The 20,414-nt window shown below is 36.3% G+C and overlaps 2 protein-coding genes and 1 long non-coding RNA gene across 3 annotated transcripts; all 3 read left to right on the top strand.

Annotated features, from left to right (window-relative positions):
- The first annotated feature begins 579 nt into the window (after window positions 1-579).
- Window positions 580-3,936, top strand: LOC108599905. The gene is made up of 3 exons (XR_004458842.1): window positions 580-692; window positions 745-927; window positions 3,487-3,936. It is a non-coding gene; the product is annotated as an uncharacterized LOC108599905 (long non-coding RNA).
- Window positions 3,937-9,876: 5,940 nt separating this feature from the next.
- On the top strand, window positions 9,877-11,225 carry LOC108599901. Its single transcript, XM_017987095.2, has 2 exons — window positions 9,877-10,402; window positions 10,457-11,225. The coding sequence occupies exons 1-2, from the start codon at window positions 10,248-10,250 to the stop codon at window positions 11,001-11,003; spliced, it is 702 nt and encodes a 233-aa protein (XP_017842584.2). The 5' UTR covers window positions 9,877-10,247; the 3' UTR covers window positions 11,004-11,225.
- A 5,066-nt stretch (window positions 11,226-16,291) lies between these two features.
- Window positions 16,292-17,010, top strand: LOC108599285. Its single transcript, XM_017986083.2, has 2 exons — window positions 16,292-16,374; window positions 16,437-17,010. The coding sequence occupies exons 1-2, from the start codon at window positions 16,324-16,326 to the stop codon at window positions 16,935-16,937; spliced, it is 552 nt and encodes a 183-aa protein (XP_017841572.1). The 5' UTR covers window positions 16,292-16,323; the 3' UTR covers window positions 16,938-17,010.
- Window positions 17,011-20,414: the final 3,404 nt, after the last annotated feature.

Genomic DNA, 20,414 nt, shown 5'->3' on the forward strand with positions numbered 1-20,414 from the left:
TCTTGGCTCTTGGCGTGCTGCATTTGATAAATTGCCCGCGCTCTGTGCTCAGCTGTGGGCTATGCTGGGCTTATGGTTAGTCAAGTGGTTAAGTATAGGTCATAGCTTCGTACAATAGTGTGGGCTGTAACAACAACAATAACCAGCTAAAAGTGCTAAGGCAATTTCGCAATTTTTATCGCCCAATAAATCCTTTTACATACATATAACTAATAAATCAAGATATTATATTTATACTCGTACAGCTATGAAACTTATACACAATCTAAGTAAAATCAAATTCGTATTATAATTAAATATTTATTAAAATTTTTCACTCACAGAAATCACTGCAGATTTTAGTACAAAACGTAGAGCTTTGTTTAGTACTTTTTCTTAGTTACGTATACTTATTGCAAATATCTAAGCACTGAACTCTTGACAAATTGTTTTGATTTGGTTTTGAAATTCTCTTTTTCGATAAAGTCTAATCAACTCAGTATGTCTTGCATTTGCTTACAACAAGCAAACATTTTTTGTTTCAGGTCATGCGACATTATTCATTTGGAAATCATGCAAAATTCATTGAAATTTTAAATTATTAACAAAATTTATTTAATTGAAATTATAAGAATTTCGCGGACTTGGAGCTTTTTTAATTGGAATGTATAAAATCGCCGCTTTTTTTATATTTTGCTGCAGTTTGCCATTGGGTTTGTAAAATGATTCGATTATTGGAAAGTCGATTAACCCCGCTGATTTCAGTGATCGCTTTAACATGCCCTGCCTGTTACAATGAACAGGAGTGTCAGCGCCCCAGGAATGTTGAGTGCAATAAGCAAACTGTAACTGAATGTCTTACAGCAGTTAGTAAAGTTATTGCGGACTTTTCAAGAGACGGAGATTATCGATGCTTGGACCTGCAATATATGACCCGGGAATTCAAAAGTAATCTAATGCTATAGTTAGAGCAAATGATTAAATTTAGTAATTATATTCATATACCAGAAGCCCGTAAAAGGGTTTGTGTGGTTGGTAGCTGTGGACGCCAGAGAGTGCCCGAATTTCAGTCACTTATGGTAGATGCATGTTCCTGTCCCTATTCTTACGTCGGTAGTAGTAGCTCAAGCAGCCAATCAAGCAGTTCACATTCAAGCAGTTCACATGCGGTTCACCATCAAGCGGTTCACCATCAAGCGGTTCACCATCAGGCGGTTCACCATCATTCGATAACTCGGAACTAAGCGATCTTTTTCCATTGTATGTATCACACACATCATCATCAGGATCACAAAACACTACCAAAGCAAACTCGGCGAGTGAATTAAGCAAAAGTTTCTTGACAATGATCGCTGCTCTACTTGGATTAGTCCTGGGCTTTAAGCTATTAATGAGGCAATGAAATAAACTAAATACATGCATATGTTTGTATACGATTTCGAATAAAAGATGATATTAAGTTATGCTAAGCTATACATTTTATGTTATTATTATTAAAATACACACACACACCCTCATCAAAGTGGTTCAAAAATGCTCCTGCGCTATTTCAAATGAAACAAAGTGAACTCAGCTTATTTTTAATATTATATTAGAAATGAAATGTTTTTAATTTTTAAAGGTATCTGGTTTTCTTTTAATTAGTAATTATTTTATTTATTATTTAAAATATTTTTTCGTAAAAAAGTTTTTATTTTAAGTTATCTAGTCTTTTTAAAGAAAATTTCATTACAAATAATACATTTTTTTTATTAATAATTTATATGGGTGAAAAATAAGTAGACAAAATAGTAAAATACTAAACATAGAAAAAATGAATTAAAGAAAAATACAAATTATAAATTAAATTATTTTTATTATATTAATTAATTTAAATTAAATTCCAATTTATAAATTTAAGAATAATGATGCGACTGTAACTTTGAAAAGTAGTAGTTCTTAGTGATAGGGGAATTTATATAATATTGTAAAAATAAATTTAAATGATAAGATAAAGAATTCGGCAATTTTATTTTATTTTCGATTTTAGTCGAGTTCAATCGTAGCAGTCACAGATATTTACAGCAATTTAATATAATGTAACAACATAGTTCATTTGGAATTAATACATTTTCGGAATTTGCTTAGTAAATTAAAAAAAAAAAATGTATCTGAAGTTATCTTTATGTTAATAATGTGTAAAATTTCGATAAATGTGAGATACTAGTTGATTAATTCTGCCTATTGCAGTTAGATCTGCTGAATGTGAGACCTGTCTCATCCCAACGGAATGTTTGAAGCCCTAAATGGAAGAGTGTGACGAAAAGGTACATGACAATGAGATATGATTCCGCAGCAGGCGCAAGTAATTGAATGCTTCAGATAGAAGAGGTGACTAAAATTTACCACAATCATTTCTATTACACAGAAGTACATATCAGTGGCTGTGTGGGTGGTACTTGTCCCTGTCAAATGCCGATCCGGCCTGAATATGCTAGCTACAATAGTAAATAATGTAGTTGCGGTCCCCCTAGTGGTACTACTAGTCACACTTTTACTATTACTCTTGGTGGTGATAATGACCAAGAGTCCAAAAATGATAAAAGCTTCGCGAGTAAACAGAGCAACAGCGCGACTGATGGGCTTTATACTATTCGTAAGCCAGTGATCTAAATCCATAGACATTAATCAGTCTTAATAATCAAGCCTTGAACGACTGCTCATGGATGGAAATCAATTTCGTAATTGTAAGTCCTAAAAAGCAGCTACATAATTTGCAGTTGTCGTCGTTTAATACTTCAAACAATTTTCTTTAAAACATTGCGTCGCGCTTAAACTTGTGATAAGAGCATCATAGATAATGATAAGAGTGATTGCTAGTGAGGCAATTATTTAAACTATATTTAACTACAGAAAACCTTTTGGCTACAAGTTTATGCTTTTTTAGAACATTATTGCAAATATCTAAGCACTGAACTATTGAGGAATTATTTTTATTTAATTTTGAAACTTCTCTGACTCATTTTCTTAACTTATATTTAAACTCTTGCAACTTAAAACTAAACCCACCTCAACTTATAAATAAGCAAACTTTTTTTGTTTCAGCAATGCCACATTATTCATTTGGAAATTATGCAAAATTTATTTAATTGAAATTATAATTTTAGTTGAAAATGTATAAAATCGCCGCATTCGGTACTTTTGTTATATTTTGCTGCAGTTTGCCATTGGGTTTGTAAAATGATTTGATTATTGGAAAGTCGATTAACCCCGCTGATTTCAGTGATCTCTTTAACGTGCTCTGCCTGTTACAGTGAACAGGAGTGTGTGCTCCCCAGGAATGTTGAGTGCAATAAACAAACTGTAGCTGAATGTCTTTCAGCAGTTAGTAAAGTTATTGTGGACTATTCAAAAGACGGAGATTATCAATGCTTGGACCTGCAATATATGACCCGGGGACTCAAAAGTAATCTAATGCTATAGTTAGAGCAAATGATTAAATTTAGTAAAATTATATTCATTACGCAGAAGCCCGTATAAAGGGTTGTGTGGTTGGTAGTTGTCCCTGTGGACGACCAGAGAGTGCCCGAATTTCAGTCACTTATGGTAGATGTATGTTCCTGTCCCTATTCTAACGTCGGTAGTAGTAGCTCAAGCAGCCACATCAAGCAGTTCACATTCAAGCAGTTCACATTCAAGCGGTTCACATTCAAGCGGTTCACAGTCATCACACACATCATCACAATCATCACAATCATCAAATACTACCACAGAGGACTCGGCGAGTGAATTAAGCAAAAGTTTCTTCACAATGATCGCTGCTCTACTTGGTTTAGTGCTGGGCTTTAAACTATTAATGAGGCAATGAAATAAACTAAATATGTGTGTGTGTGTGTTATTTTATTATTATTCAAACACACACACACATCCAAAGTGGTTATCAAAATGCGTCAAATGAAACACAGCTGATTAAAATAGTATATTAGAAAAGAAATTGTATTTATTTTTAAAGGTATCTAGTTTTTCAACAAATAAGTTTAATTATTTAATTTATTATTTTAAATATTTTATTAGAAATGAAATGTTATTCTTTTTAAAAGCTATCTGGTTTTTCAAGAAACACGTTTAATTCAGAAATTATAAATTTATTAAAAAAATGTTTTAATTAAATAATTTATAATTTTACTATTTTATGGGAGCTATAAAATAAATTTTTTAAATAATAAATTTAATAAATATATGCTTGGAATTAGGAAAATTTTATAATTATTTATTAAACTTTAAATTTAGAAGAGGTGACTAAAATTGAAAATTGACTGGCTAAATCAACTGTAAATATTTTATACTTCTAAGCCAACAATTTCTTGATTAGGGGTTACATAATTTATGCATCAAGGCGCAGGTGACAGCTGTCGACAATTGTTTTAATTGTACATCTAAAAGAAAACGCTAAATAACTTATTTGCAAACTGGCTACTCAAAAACTGTACTGCTGGCAAACAAGTGCAGGCAGTAGATCTAGAACTAGTTTCAGTTTGCAGACTAAGGACTAGCAGCTAAGCTAAACATTTGAATGTTGACTGCAGCTCTTGGGTTGGGCACCAATACCCAGTTGCAACAGTGCAACGGCACTTGCAGCAGCACTTATCGTCGCACTGTGGACGTGCAGCAAATATCTAATTTGCAAAGTATTGCTATTAATTGGTCGTAATTTATTGCGTGTCGCGTCCGGTCTAAATCCTTTTATCCAGCATTATAATAGTTCCTTTATTTAACATTCAAGCTACATGTGATTCTATTGCTCGCTGTTGTTGTTGCTGGCACTCCTTTGGCTCGTTTTCCCTGCGCAGTTGTCAATTTTAATTGATTGTTAATCTGCGCAGCGCGTAGGCTCTCAACTCTCCGCTCAGCATGATCTTGGGCCCTGGGGCCGCTGGCTGCTCTTCAACGAGGTTAATCTTATAAACGTACCGAGTTAATTGTATTAAATACGCTCCATAGCATTGTTGTTGTTGTTGTTGTTGTTATATAGAGTCGGCTTGCTTGCTTGATTTTCGTTGGGCGCGCTATCGTCGCCACTGGAGTTAATGAACCATTGAAGATCAAGGATAAACGACGACTTGCACATGGCAATTAGTTGATTGTTTTTATTGTAGTCACAGCGATATAACTAAATATAGATTGAGGCCACAAACGTATAAATTGATATGAAGCCAAAAATAAAAAGATCTCTAAGCACAAATCTGCTTTAAATTTGATGCTTTATTTATAAAGTATATTAAATATGTCGGATCTAAAATTATTGTTCTCAGTGTATGACAAATAATTTGGCACGTTGCTTTTCATATCCGTTTATTCGCCAGGTAGCCAAAATAGTTCGAAACGGGCGTCAGGTTAGAAAATTGAGAGAGTTACGCATAGTACGATTGTCGTGCGTTTATGCTTGAGTCACTGCGAGAGACAGAGACGGTGAGAGGTCTTTGACAGAGACTGCAAGGTAGCATGTGAGGTGCTTGCGGCAGGAACACTCGCCTCACTCTTAAGTTAGCAGCAGTGCACTCAAGTTTATTCGCCAAGCGCAATCTTTAATAATTAATCGTGATTAAACTACACAATTATGTCTGACGACAACAATAATAGTGTGCACCCGACAAATATACTATATATTGTAACGAAATCAGCTGGACCCACCGATCAGCTGGGCCGCTTCGGTGGGATCCGACCTAGCACCCCAACGCTCCTGTACGAACGGGCAATTAGAGGACCTAGCCCTGGTTTCCGCTTCCCGTCCCTGGGCGCTTTAAGCATCTAGCCCTGGGCGCTTCCCGTCTCTGGCTCACTTCTCTTTCCTTCCGGGCATCGTGCCGAACAGACGCGTATTAAATTAAATAAGCCCTAATAAATCTTCTAAATTTGGAATCATCTTGCAAATAAACGTGAAGTAAACTAAAATTTAAAATTGTGTTGGTGGTTTATTGTACAACTGTGCCTAACGTTGCAAGAAATCGTAACCCGCCTCGCTCAACCGCTACCGCCCAAACGACGCAACAGAATTGCCACCGCACATATGCGTAGTTCGGACCCCAAAAAGATTCGTTCGTGGGCCCACCAAACGGCTAATTTGTGCTACAATATTATATTTAAAAAACATTATTTCAATTTTTATAATATTTTTGAATATTTTATTTATAGGCGGCATGGAAAGCAAACTTTTGGCAGTTAAAATTCAAAGTGTGGTTTGCGTTATGGTAAGTCTGATATTAATTTAAGCTTGTAAGTAATTATATAACATTTTTTTTAAATCAGACACAATGAATTGAAATATGCTGGCATTTTTTATTTTTATTTTACTTTTAATTGCGCAAACCTGCGTAAAATTCAACTCACTTCTTGGCCCTTAAGTTGCTCGTAAGATTATTGGCCAATGTGGCTTAACTTATTATTAATCTATTCATAGCTTATTCCAAGTTCAGGTTTACATCTCTATCATATGCTTTGTTTCAAATAGTCGCTGACCTACTATTATTTAGTTCTAGCATACTTTGGGGCAAGTATTAAACGCTATTAATCTATTGACTAAAAGCTAATATTGTTGCATTTAGAACACAGTTATATTTAGCAATATATCAGGTTTACCATTAACTACGTTGACAGGCATTAAAGTTAATGTAGTCTTAAAATAAATGACGAAACCATAAAACGCTACACGATTTGCATATTCTGAAGTTATATTAATAACACTGAGATCAAGTGACAGGCATTAGCATAATCAAAACCTAAGGTCTGGAACGCAGACTCGCGGGGCTGTTGTTGGCTGGCTTAGTAAAATAAATCAAACTTTTAATTACGCTGCAATTAAATAACGTATTTCAATTAATTAAATGCAATTTGATTTGGCTTGCGCACGTAACTTGGCTCAGACTGGGACACACTGGGCCCACGCCTTGCGAAAATCGAAAAAATAAAAAAAACTGGAAAAACATTACGAAACTTGAAAATTTTGCGCGCCAAAAAATCTGCTGAAACCAAAAGAAAAAAAATAAATAACTAAACAAACTGCGCATTGAAAAAAAATATATATATTTATAAAAAATAACGCCAGGCCACAATGTTGGTTGCAATGAGGGTGGGGAGGGGGGGTCGGTTGATAAGGCAGCTTCGCTGGCAGGTTGTTAAAACCAGCTGCTGCTGCTGCTGGCGTCGAGGAGGGCAGCGTGGGAGCTAAACAGCAACTCGTATTGCGTCGTGGCAATAAAAAGAGAAAAAATTAACTGCAGTCGGTCGAGCGGTCGCTTTGCCACTTGGCATAAATGTTAAAAGGCTTCCATATACAAAAAAAAAAATAAAGTCTATGAAAAAAAGCTTCCTACACACAGACCCAGGCCCAGGCATGAGCGGCATGACGGCTTCCGTGGCTTTGGCTGCGGCTGCGGCTTCAAAACAAAATTCGCTGTTGACGCTTTTGGCCTAATGCGAAAGTTGTTGCCCTTGTATTAGTGTGCACACTGCAGTGTATGTTTGTGCCACAAGTGGCAGTGGCAAGTTACACCACGCAGCCAAGTTAAGTGCAGTAAAGTGTAAGCAAACAGTTCTTAGATTTATTTACAAATACGACTTGGGTATGAGCATTTGTATTATATAATATTTAATTATTTAAATAAATTATTCCATGCAATTTATGTATAGTTATAAAATGAAAACTTATTTATCCATTAACAGCAGAACAGATTTACATGCATTTCAATTTATATATCAATTGATATTAATTGAGTAACTAACGAGCTTAAATTGTTTATTTACTATATTATTTGTTTTATTGCACTGCAAAGCTTACGGAGTTATAATAAAATTGATCTATATTTATTTTTAATATTTTTTTCAAATCATAACTTGATAGTAAACAATCAAACCCAAAAATTAAAACTTAATTATTAAAAAAACAAGTCTAAAAAAAATATTTAGCAGCTAGCTTTTGCGCTATTTAGGGAATATGAAATAGAAGAATTAAAAAACCTATACAGATGCTGTAAAAAATAAAAAGTATTTGCTTAATTTTATGGCTTAGCTTGAATTAAAATGAAAATTAAAGAACTTATAACTGCGTGTTTGCTATAATAAAACTTATAATAAAAACATTGCCTCATAAAAAATATTTATTTACTTATTGCTATCAAATTTCAATGCATGATTTTTATGCACAAATAAATGCATTTCAGCATTAAGTTAATAGCAAATTTGTAGTGCAGTGTAACTAGCAAACTAAGCAACCGAGTCACGCGTCAAACTTTGTACGTGTTGTTTCGTTTGTTGGTCAAGTGAGCAACGGCAACAGCAACAGCAACTTGCCATATCGACAACAACAACAACAACAACAACTGCAACACGCGCTTAATTTTATTGGACGTCAAGCAGTGCGCATGCGCAACGTAATATCAGATCGAGCCAATCCACCAATAGCTGCTGCCAGTAATTTGTTGCTTTTTATTTTGTTGTTGCCTTTGTGTTTTTTTGGGCCAAATGGCATAATTAACTGGCCCACTGTACGCTACCGTCCCACACCAAAGCCCACACGTATACAAATCACACATACAACATGTTGTACTACTAACAGACAAGGGGCAATCTGTACGTGAGACATATTTGGTTTAGCTTCAAGTAATTTATTGATGCAATGCCATTAATTTTAATCAAAAGCCTAAACAGGCTAATTTGCCATTATACGTTATTTAATAAGTTTTGAATTAGTTCATTTTGAACACAGTTAACTGTTCGAGCTCTTGGCTTAGTAGTCGCAGCTACGAAAATAGTGAGCGCTCAAGTTCAGCTTACGCCAAACTTGACAAACTGAATTTGCTGCATAATCAAGAATAATACACTGCTAAGAATATTAATGTAGTAGAGCAACACTGAATGACTGACGAAGGGTGACAGCCCTACAACTATCGCCTAACTGACCACCCCTAACCACAAAAGCGCATTATCAGTCTGAAATGAAATTTGAAGCCGTGAAGTAGTTTGTTTTAAAGTTGCCCAAAAAGTCGTTAATTTGTTTAATTGAAAGTTCCTAAAAGAACACATTATTCCTTTATGTTAATTTATTTTGGCTCAGGCTATAAAAATATGATTTTTTATGTGAGTAAGTTTGCAGTCACAATTCGTGCAGCTTTTTTTTTTAATTTGTTAGCTGTGTAGTGTAGTGTGACTGGCACTTAACAGTTGCTTTTTCTAACGGTATATATGGCGTGTAGTGCTTGCTGGCTAAGCAATTGGAGGTTGAAAAGGAGAAGCAATTGGAGGTTGAAAAGGAGAAGCAATTGGAGGTTGAAAAGGAGGGCTAACTGGTTAGAAGGTTCTTTGTATTTCATTTCCATTTGGAATAGTAAGTAATGGGGCGGTAATAAAATCAAATTCAAACTGATCTGGGACTGCAGCTGACGGTTCGGACGGAACTTACTGAACTGATAAATCGTACGGAACGGACCGTTGCAAATCTTTTATGGTTTGCGCCTTCAATGTTTTTAGTTCCTCTTCCAGTGCCTCCACTTTACATGTGAGGCGAAAATTGTTCATTTTGTAGTCGCTTAGTTCAGCCTTTGTTTTGGCGAGCCCTAGTTCTGCTTTTTGTAATTTGAGGTTATGCTCGTCTACCGCTTTCTCAGCAACTCTTCAATTCTAAAGCTTCTTGTAGGCGCAGCGTTGTGAAGGCCAGCTCCTCCAGCTTTTGTACATATTAAATTCATAAATTATATTCATAAAGTATATTAAATTCATGTTTCGCTAATTGGCAAATGTTGCTATCAATTGCTTAAGAAGCTATTGACAAGCAGCGGCGGAGCAGGCGGCAGTGGACAGCTATCGGCAACACAAGCAAAGAAAAAATTTGAAGCGCGCTTGAATTTGCCAGTTTGCTTTCAGATCTGCTTTCAGGCAAGTTAAAGCAAGAATTAGATTAAAAGCATATTAATAGATTTTTAATGCAGGCACAACTTGAGCCCTTGCTTAAGGAGGACACGTTGATAGCCAAATTTTCAGAGGATTCAAATCATTTGGCAGCCTTTAATGTGGCGCTGTCTATCTACCTGAAGTGTTTGCAAAATTCTACAAGCTCAAGGTGCAAATTATTTTGTGTCTCTCACGTTGGATTACAGATGCCATTAAGCGCTTCAAAGGCAAACAACAGCAACAGTTTTCCCAAGGCATTCACACGACAAAACTATTGATTACAATTGCATGTAGATACGCGCAAGCTGCACCAAAGATCCTCAAACATTCAGTTATTTAATGATGTTATGAAGAATTCTATGGCTGCTCTGGCTGATAACCTAAGCAATCAATTGCTCAAGATACAGCAGACACTGAAAGAGCCACTCAAAACTTTTGCGCAGTTCGGTTTGTTGGTGGTGCAGCAAATTCTATCACATGTCTGCAGTATTCTAACTACGGCGTTAGTATAAAAACATGCAAATATTTGTACGTTTAAATAACTTTAGTCTTGCAGCTATTATAATGAAGAAAGCGATATGCTTGCTTCTGTGCAGAAGACTGACGAGTCTTGGCGTCGTCTGTGCAACTTGAAGAGCGTTGCGACAACATCGCAGGCTAGTCTTGCCATGACGGAAGATGATAAGATACGCCAGCAGCTGCGTGTTTATGTTGCCAATTGGCAATTGGAGCTATCCAAGCTGAACTGGTGGAGGACAGTATTAAGTCCAAAGAAAGCAATGCTTACGACGAGCTGGACTATTATATTTTGCTGGAGCGCATGTTGCCGCCGTTCGAGCGTTGCTTCTTCTACTGCCCGCTGCCTGAGTCTGAGTGCGCGACAAGTACTTACGGCAGACCACTTAACTTACGTTTCAACGGATTTGCGTCCCACGGAAATATATCGCGCGGCCAGCAGCCATGTGGAAACTTATCCGGCGCGCGTGCTTAGCGCTGGCGCACGTTCGGGCATCTTTATGGCGCTGCAGAGCTTTAAGCAGGAGGTGGACTATGCTTGTCGTGGCCCTTACGCTGATCTATTGCTACGATCGTGCAGAGAGTGAGCTGCTAGTGCGTGAATTCCAACGCGTGCACAGCTTGAGTGGCACACTTCGCTGACTTACAACACGGAAATCTCCCAGAGGCCAACTTTGATCTGAATGAAATCTTGGCGACGGAGAAGGATACGGACTTCATGCGCGAGTATCCTGGCTCGCAAATGTCGCGACTCTCCATTTACTTCAAGCAAAGTCAGTCAAGCATGTTTCTCACCAGAAAAACTTAATTTAGAACATGCGCCTGGTCCACAGAAAATCTGTGTTTTATGACAAATATTATTTCTATAAATTTCTATGATTAATTTTTGTTATTTATGAACTGCTTTGTTTTTTACAGCGGCAATTATTTGTAATAATTTGTAGCTCTCTAATCATAAGTTTTGATGTATTGTTTTATTAAAAAGTCTAGTTTAACATTTAAAAATAAATCAATTTTATTGTATACATATTGTGAAACTAAATTTATCAATAATTAATTTTTGACAAGCATTTCAATATATTATGATAATTAGCAAATATACTCTCTTCTGATATGAAATATGTCTCTGTTGCCTCCTCCGCTACGCATCGAGCAAAATTTTTTTGTAAAAATATATTTTAATATATTTAATTTGACCTGCACAAGTAATAAAATATTGCGCTGACCTCTGTTGACTGAACTTTAGAAAATGCAACTATAACCCTACTTTACCCTAAGTTTATTAGCAGTCAGACGGAGGCTAGATAAATATAAAAATATGGCTCTTGGGGCCCAATTGTCAAAAAATTTTATTTGCAAGCCACTTTTTGGTCAATTTATGTACGCCTCTATGTATTGTATGCTTTGTGGTATTAACAATTAAAAAAGCCGCTCGACAAGATTTGAAGAGCTCTCAATAAAGTTTGTACAACTATTAGTAAATTCATATTTATATATTCTATTATTGTAAAACGATTGCAATTTTCTCCAGCTAACTGCATTGTCAAGCTAAAATATTATAAAATGGAATTGTTTGTTTTTAAGTTTGTAGTGAAAATGAATATTCTAATCGCATTGATATTCACCTTGCTCTTGTCAAGTGTTTGGCTTATTGAAGCTAAAAAAATAAAAATCAAAATTGCTATAGGATCAAAAGGAAGTGAAACAAATAATATCGGTAATCGGAGGAGTGAATCTTTCCGCTATCCACTACACTATTACCCACCCTACCCAGAACTTGCTTTTCACACGGTCAACCAAGAACACCCAGTCCATCCAGACCACCCGGTCCACCATCCTATATTTGGTAACCCTCCATTTGATCCACATGTATATCACCATATATATGGTTATGAGGATGAAGAGCCTGGCCATGTGTTTGCATCCCCAAAATAATGTAAACGGTATAAATTATAATCCTAAAGGCCTAAAGCTAAAACTTTGTTGTGGAGAATCGGTCGAAGATCCAAGTGAAATAAAAAAGTTTATCAATGTCAAAGATTTGTAATGAAAGCGGGCTGATATCTGTCTCTCTCTAATTGCTTTGAAAACTATTCATAGATTTCTTATTCTCATGGCATAACATAAAATGGCATGTAATGCAGTCTAATCAATTCCCATAATTGCCATCTGTATTACTGCAAGCAAAGCGCGAAAATTTGATAAAGCATCAATAACTTGTAGTACAAATGATGGAAGATTCAATTTAGTCCAATTGTATATTGGGTAAGCGGAATTGCAATTTTCTCCAGCTAATAAGTTTTAGTCAAGCCGTATATAAGCTCTTAATATTATATAAAATGAAATTGTTTGCATCCTTTTCAATCATTTGTGAAAATGAATATACCTAACCGCAATTTGATATTTACCTTGCTCTTGTCAAGTGTTTGGCATATTGAAGCAAAACAAATAAAAATCAAAATTACAAAAGGATCAAAAACAAGAGAAAAAAATCAAAAGGGTATACAGAGGAATGGAGATTTTCACTATCCACTCCACTATTACCCAGAGCCCCCACCAGTCTATCAAGACGACCCAATGCACCCAATCTATCCAGGCCACCGCCCAATCTACCCAGGACACAGCCCCCCAATCTATAAAGTCTATCCAGACGACGAAAGACACCGCCCAATCTACACAGGCCACACAGGACACCGCCCCCCAATCTACAATGTCTACACAGACGAACGAGGACACCCCCCAATCTACAAAGTCTACCCAGATGATCGAGGACACCGCCCAATCTACACAGGCCACACAGAACACCGCCCCCCAATCTACAAAGTCTATCCAGACGACGAAAGACACCGCCCAATCTACACAGGCCACACAGGACACCGCCCCCCAATCTACAATGTCTACCCAGACGAACGAGAACACCCCCCAATCTACAAAGTCTATCCAGACGACGAAGGACACCGCCCAATCTACACCGGCCACACAGGACACCGCCGCCCCCCAATCTACAATGTCTACCCAGACGAACAAGGACACCCCCCAATCTACAATGTCTACCCAAGCCCCCGCCACCCAGTATACACAGGCTACCGTCACCCGCACCACGATGTATACCAGTATCCCTCTATATATGGTTATCGGTATTTTTGACCATTTGTATGCACCCCAGCCGAAGTCCGACGTATAGGGCAAAAATAAAAGTGTTCCAATCAAAATGTTGACTTTTAATGTATCAACACTGTTCGAGCATCAAGTGTATTACTTTATTAATTATTTCATTCTCACAAAAAGCCCACAATATTATAAAATTAAAAAAATTAAAAATAAACTATATGTTATGCACAATTATCTGACTAAGCTTTTATACCTTTCTCAATAAAAATCAGTTCCAGTTTAACAAGGAATTAATATTGTTATATATGTTATTATAAAATATATTCTTATTATATGTTGTTTATTAACATTTTCGAATTATATAAATGTTTAGTTTAAGGTTGGATTATTATTTATTTATTACGCATCAAGGAAAATTCAAAGACGAAACTTTTAAAACTAGTATTTGATTTATCGTTAGAAATAGTTATAAAATATTAAGCTATGGCAATTATATGATAAAGTAATCCGCTCTGCTTATATAATGTTGTGTATAATGAACAATTCTACGGCTTCGTTGCAATGTAATGGAAAATATAAAAGTTTTGCATACAAAGATTTGATTTCAGAATGATCGTTCATATCGCAGCTATATGCTATAGTAATACGATACAGCTGATTTTTATGCAACATGTTACTATTAATTTATAACAATTTTGTGTCAAGTCTCATGACTCTAGCCCCAGTGTGCGTGGGCTCTAATTTATGCTAAAATATATTTGCGCCTGCAACTGAAAGATTGACGATTGTCATTGGTTAAAGTCAATTAAATGCAGCTATGAGTGCAAAATCTAACAGATTTCTATTTCTATTTTACATTACGATATGCGCAGCAGGTCTGTGTGCCACATGCTGCATGTGGCGCGTTAGCGAGTGGGCTTAGACTTTGCAGCAGGTTTTTTTTTTTGCATGCGCTAATTTGCGCAAATCAAAAAGCCCACAACTGAGGCCTCGAGTAGTCGGAACTGAAGACTTGACACACAACCAGTTTGTTTCTCACTTGCAACAACAACAACAACAGCAACAATTGCGTGCAGTTGTAAAACACCTGCTACAATTGATTAAATCACTGCAATTTATTATTACCAATTTTTTTGTTGTTGTTGCTAGATTTTCAGTTAGACCACAAAATAGTAGTAAATGTATATAAAAATCGAGGTTGATTGATTTTGCGGGCCGATCAACCTGACCCAAGCATTGTGGGTGTTCCTTACGTGTGGCACAGACTTTGTGGCTAGTTTGGCTTGAGTTCCGTTAGATTTGCACCTTTGCGTAATAAATTTGGCACGTTCGCGAGCGTTAAATAAGATTGGATTTGGCTCTAAAGATTTACATACTCGTGCTGTGGGTTGGCTGGGCTGATTGATGTGACGCGTGTACACTGAACTGAGACTAAATAATTAGCATAAAGCCATACTAAGTAGCTAGTACGAGCCCAAACCACTATTAATTCGTACGGTAACGATATTTTGGAGTGTGCCATTTTCAATGACTTCTAATTTTTAATAGTGGAAATTTTATATGCAAGTATATATCATGGTATGACTAATGTTACGCGTGTGACAAAGGACAAAGCGGGACATAATTTGAGCCCAAATTGTTTATAAATCTTAAATGTGACTGTCTTAAGATCATTTTGAACTAAATTTGACAAAAATCGCTTGTTTTTTCTGCGCACAGTGACTAAATTAGGATAAGTTTCATAATTTACATTAGGTGATCTGTGATTAACTAAAATTAACTAAAATACAACTAAAATATAACTAAACTATAACTCCAAAATAGTCCACAAAGCTCTTAAATACAATGCAAAAACGAATCAATGCAATTATTAAAAATAATGAAGGCACCAATAAGCTTTACTTAATAAATATTGGTGCCGTACGAATTAATAATGGTCAAATAATTTCAAGCACAAAAAAAGTAGTTTTATTCAAATAGACTTAAATCAGGTTTATTTATATAAAACGTATATATTGTTATATACCAAAATGAAGATAATAAAATAACCTTTTTTATGATATATATACTTGCATATAAAATTTCCACTATTAAAAATTAGAAGTCATTGAAAATGGCACACTCCAAAATATCGTTACCGTACGAATTAATAGTGGTTTGGGCTTGTAGCTAAAAAAACTATTTCAAATTAAAACTACTTCTTTACTAAATATTATTTAGGAATTTTATATAAATATTGTCATTGCTTTGCAATTTAAATTCATGGCCAATTCTTTACCAAATATTATTTAGGAATTTTATATAAATATTGCTATTGCTTTTCAATTTAAATAAATTCATGGCTAATTTATATAAGAACTCAATATGGTTAAGCAATAAATACAATTAAATAATACTACTTTAATATTTGCTATAAAGTTATAAACCAATGGAAAATGTCAATTTGCTAAGCAATTTATATTAATCATTCTTTTTGTACTATTTTAGTACAAAGTATATTTGAAAATAATTGCTAGCTAGTTGTTATTTAGCTTTTAGCACTTGGTTTGTTTACTTGTTGTTAATACAATGTATGATTAATCAGCCAAAAATAAACTAGACCCTATTGCATGTAAATGGCAACAGCATTGCTGACATTCCATAGAAATAACAAGATCAGCGAACATGACATTGGACTTGGAACATGAAACTCGCGTGTTGCATGCAGCGCCTGAGCAAAACAGTGGACAGTGGGCTTGTTGTATAAATAGGCCAGTAATGTGGCCCGTTCAGCTACTGTGAGCAGCCAAAGTGAAAATGAAGTGGGCAGTTTTAATTTTATGCGCTCAATTGTTGCAATACATTGCGGTAAGCGCTGAGAGCTGCACTTAAAGCCAAATGGACAGGATATAATTTATATTTATTTGCAGTGCGAACAATCGTACACGGTGCAGAATGAGAAGCTAGAGTCCTTCGAGGGCGACTCGGAGACGCTGGTGCTGTTCGACTCGCTGCAGACCATTGGACGCGAGCGTGCGCTCAATGGCTCGTTCTCCTTTCTGGGCGACATGGACAACGATGACTTCAAGGTCTCGGTGGAGCTGTACTCCAGTCCCCAGGGCGACGGTGACTTCAAGCGCATGGTCTTCGATGTGCCGCAGACCAGCATCTGTGAGTGCTTCAAGAAGTTCTATGTGCAATTTGTGCAGCCTTCGGTGAGCAACGGCGACATATCAAACTTTCCAATGGTGGATGAGGACACATGCCCCATACCCAAGGGCGAATATTATATCAAAACGCTGCAGTTTAATACACAAGATTGGCCCGAGCAAGTGCCACGTGGCCTGGTCAAGGCCATTATAACCTTCTTTACCGGTGGCAAAAATGTGGGCGGTCTCATTGTAGTTGTGAAGATTGAAGATCGCAACTGAAGCAGCAGTTTGTATTAAAAAATTAGTTACTAAGTAGCAATAAAAAGGTCTTTGAAAGCGATTAAATGTTTAAATAAAATTAATAACAATATATTTATTTATTTGCAAGCATAATTATTGTACAAACTAAGGAGTGCTAGTGACTCGCAATAAGAAAATAATTATTTTTATTTGCTTTTTGCTGAATTAACGCAAATAATTTAATTAACAAAATACTAATTGTTGAACAGTCATTTGATTGAAATAATCTAAGCCAACAATTACTAATTAACATTTATGCTTTAAACAAGCAACTAACAATATGAAATTAATTAACATTGACAACACAGATGCCGACATAATTCATTAGAAGCCCAAACATCAACAGTCCCATCAAACTCGACTTGGGCCTAATCCGAGCGTTGTAGCTAAAGCATTAATTCAAAATTTATAAACACAAAGACAGAAAGTGCGCCAAAGAAAAAACTCAGCAGGAGATATTTTCACATTTTCACGGGTGGATTTCCCCAGAAGTGCGATCACTTTTGCCTCGTCTCTATTTTATTTATAAATTCATTCAACTCGGCGGCAACGAGGGCGGTAATTGTGCTGCTGTGGTGTGTGCTGTGGGGCAAGGTGGCGATTCAGTTCAACACAGTTCAGTGTGTGTGTGGTGTGGCTTTAGCTTTTGGGGTCGTCAGTGCTATACGCGCCGCCTGCCTTTATAAAAATAGAAAATGTGATGCAAGTCAAATGGGGGATTTTCCGAAAAATGAAAACGTCACTTTAGTTTGGCATTAGTTTCGAAGGGGCGGCCAGCCAACCAACCAAACATCTGCGTCTGTGTGTTGAGATCTTTTTCCAAGTAATATGCAACACATGTTGCACGCACTGGGGGCGCATGCGCCGCAGTCTTCCCCACATTTGCCAGCTTATGTCAGGCATGACATTAGACGATGATAAGTCCTGCACAGGCAGCTCACGCACAAAAATTGTCAATCAAGTTGCAAGTATAGTTGCTGCCAAAAGTTGTTTGACTCACACACAATTGAAATAAATCTTCACTTGACCTCTCAGCGCATCTGAGCAGCAATGAAATATAAATTTAACACTTGCTGCAGCTTCAGTGCCTATAATTTTTATGTCTTTCTCAAAAACAGTTCAAATTTGATTTTTCTACTCATTCTTTACAGCATTTACACAATCATTAAATGGGCTACCCAACAGGGTCATAAAACCAACTTCAGTCTCAGCTGCTCCCCAAAATCAAAGCATACAAATTGTTTTCAACAGAATTATGGCATATCTATATATCTATTGCTATATGGCTAGCGACAATGATTAAATATATATATTCGAAAACTACTGTTTGGTCATTAAAGTGCCAACGCTGCCAGCGCGTAGAACTTTAACGAAATTTTATTAATGGCTCGCGTGATTTAATGTGCGCCCTCATAACTCGAACTGGGAGTTGTCTCTGTTATGTCTCTGTTGGCTTCTCTTGCCTTAATTGCATAATGATTGAGTTAGTTTATGATCTGACCGCTAATTGGTTCGTGGGGTTAACTATCTACTTTTCAATTGGTATCGTCTCAAATGCAGCTTCTAATTGAGGCTGCCGTGCTAAGCTGCAGTTTGGTAATCAAGCTCAAGACTCCCCAGCGTGTTAATAAGCTCAGGGCTAGGTAAAGTTTCTCACGCTCAACACTTGTTGCAATGCCTGGATGACTTCATCTGCTCATAAAACTTTTGCTAATTGCAGCAGCTGTGCGCTCAAATTGAAAAAGAGGCCAAATCACAAAAACGGGAGCATCAACCCAATTGGGGGTGCCATCGATTTATGACCCATGAATTGTGACACTCTAAAATATTTCCTAAAAAGCATTTTTAATGTGCGACACCAATTCGTAGCAGTTTACGATCGCGTGCCAATTCAGCGTGAATTTGCAGCAATTTTTATTTTGTATATAAAATAAATTAAAATTATGTATTAAAATGTAAAATGTACACTCCAGCTTAAGTCAGCTTCTTACTCTACGACTTAGCTAGAGTAGAGTATACATATGTATATAAAGTAAGAAAAGAGACACACTCTGCTGCTGAGCATGGTCTGATCGTAGAGCGCTGACTGACTGAGAGAAACAGAGAGGGCAATAGACTTTACAGGAATTATGAAATTAGACAGAACTCTGTGTTGTTAAAGTCAGTCGGGAAGCGTCACTGGAAACGAACAGAACTTGCTGTGCGATTTTATTAAAACATGGAAACAAATGAGCTATCTCCGACAAATATATTATTTATGCATTGCAATTTAATAGAATTCTACAGCTCTTTAGGCTTAGACAGCAGTTTTAGCTTAATGAACTAAATTTATAACGTAAAGTTACACACACGTTTTTGTTTGATTTTTTAATGTGTTAACAGAAAGAAAAATTATCAGACTTGCAGTATTTTCAAATAGCTTGATGCTGATATTGTTGTCATATATTTGTATAAATAATTGGGCCACAACTGTAGCGGCTGATTAATTAAATGATAGTCCAAGTTCGCTATCAAATTGAATGTGACGAGAGTGAAAGCTGAAGCGCTCTTTAACGATGCAATGTGATATTTCAAAACTTTATTTAGAATATAAATAGCACAAACTAAATATATGCGCAAAGCATTAACATTTACTATTTGAATATTTATGCCAAATTAAATTAAATGTGCTGATTTAAATACATAAAAAATTGTTAAAAAATTGTTAAGTTTTTTTTATCTAAAAAAAAGTCATTAAATTAAACAATTATAAACAAAAATGTTCATCATTATTAATGAATTAAATATTTACTAGCGAGCGCAGCTTGCATTTCAAAAGGAGTTGACGTCACAAAAAGGTTGCATGCCCCTCAAAGTATGCAATACAAAATTGTAATGAAAGGAGCCAAGTCCATACATTAAGTATAAAGAAGAAGCAGCAGCGGTGGCAGCAGTGCTACAAAAACCAATTTATAGATAATAAAATAATTAATCATGCACTTGTCCAAACGTAAGTCCTGAACCAATACAGACACACACAGACTTTAGTGGCAGGACACGCAAACACCCAACACATTATCCCTGACCATTAACTGGAGCTGTCGCCGTCGCAGCGATGATTGATGTGTGTGTGTGTGCGTGTGCGCTTGGATGACTAAACAGTTTTTGGAATTTTGCAGCAGAATGTTGCCAAAATGGTTTTTACTACTGGCTCGAAATTATGATAAGACAATTTGACTTGACTTGGCTTCTAATTAAACTTGTATGCGCAGCAGGACTCACTTTTCTCTACTTTTCTGCGGCATCATGCTAAATAAGCAGTGTGGCTCATTAATGCAACAGCAGATTTGTTGCAGCTACTGAGCGCGCTGAATTATTCATGTGTTAAGTGTAATGCGCGTGGGTGTGGCAGACAGAGAGTCGCACAGTCAGTTGGACTGGACAGAGAGTCAAGTGGCACGCTTATTAAGCGGATGG

This window comes from Drosophila busckii, chromosome 3L (assembly GCF_011750605.1).
Source record: "Drosophila busckii strain San Diego stock center, stock number 13000-0081.31 chromosome 3L, ASM1175060v1, whole genome shotgun sequence".
Classification (NCBI taxonomy): Eukaryota; Metazoa; Arthropoda; class Insecta; order Diptera; family Drosophilidae; genus Drosophila; species Drosophila busckii.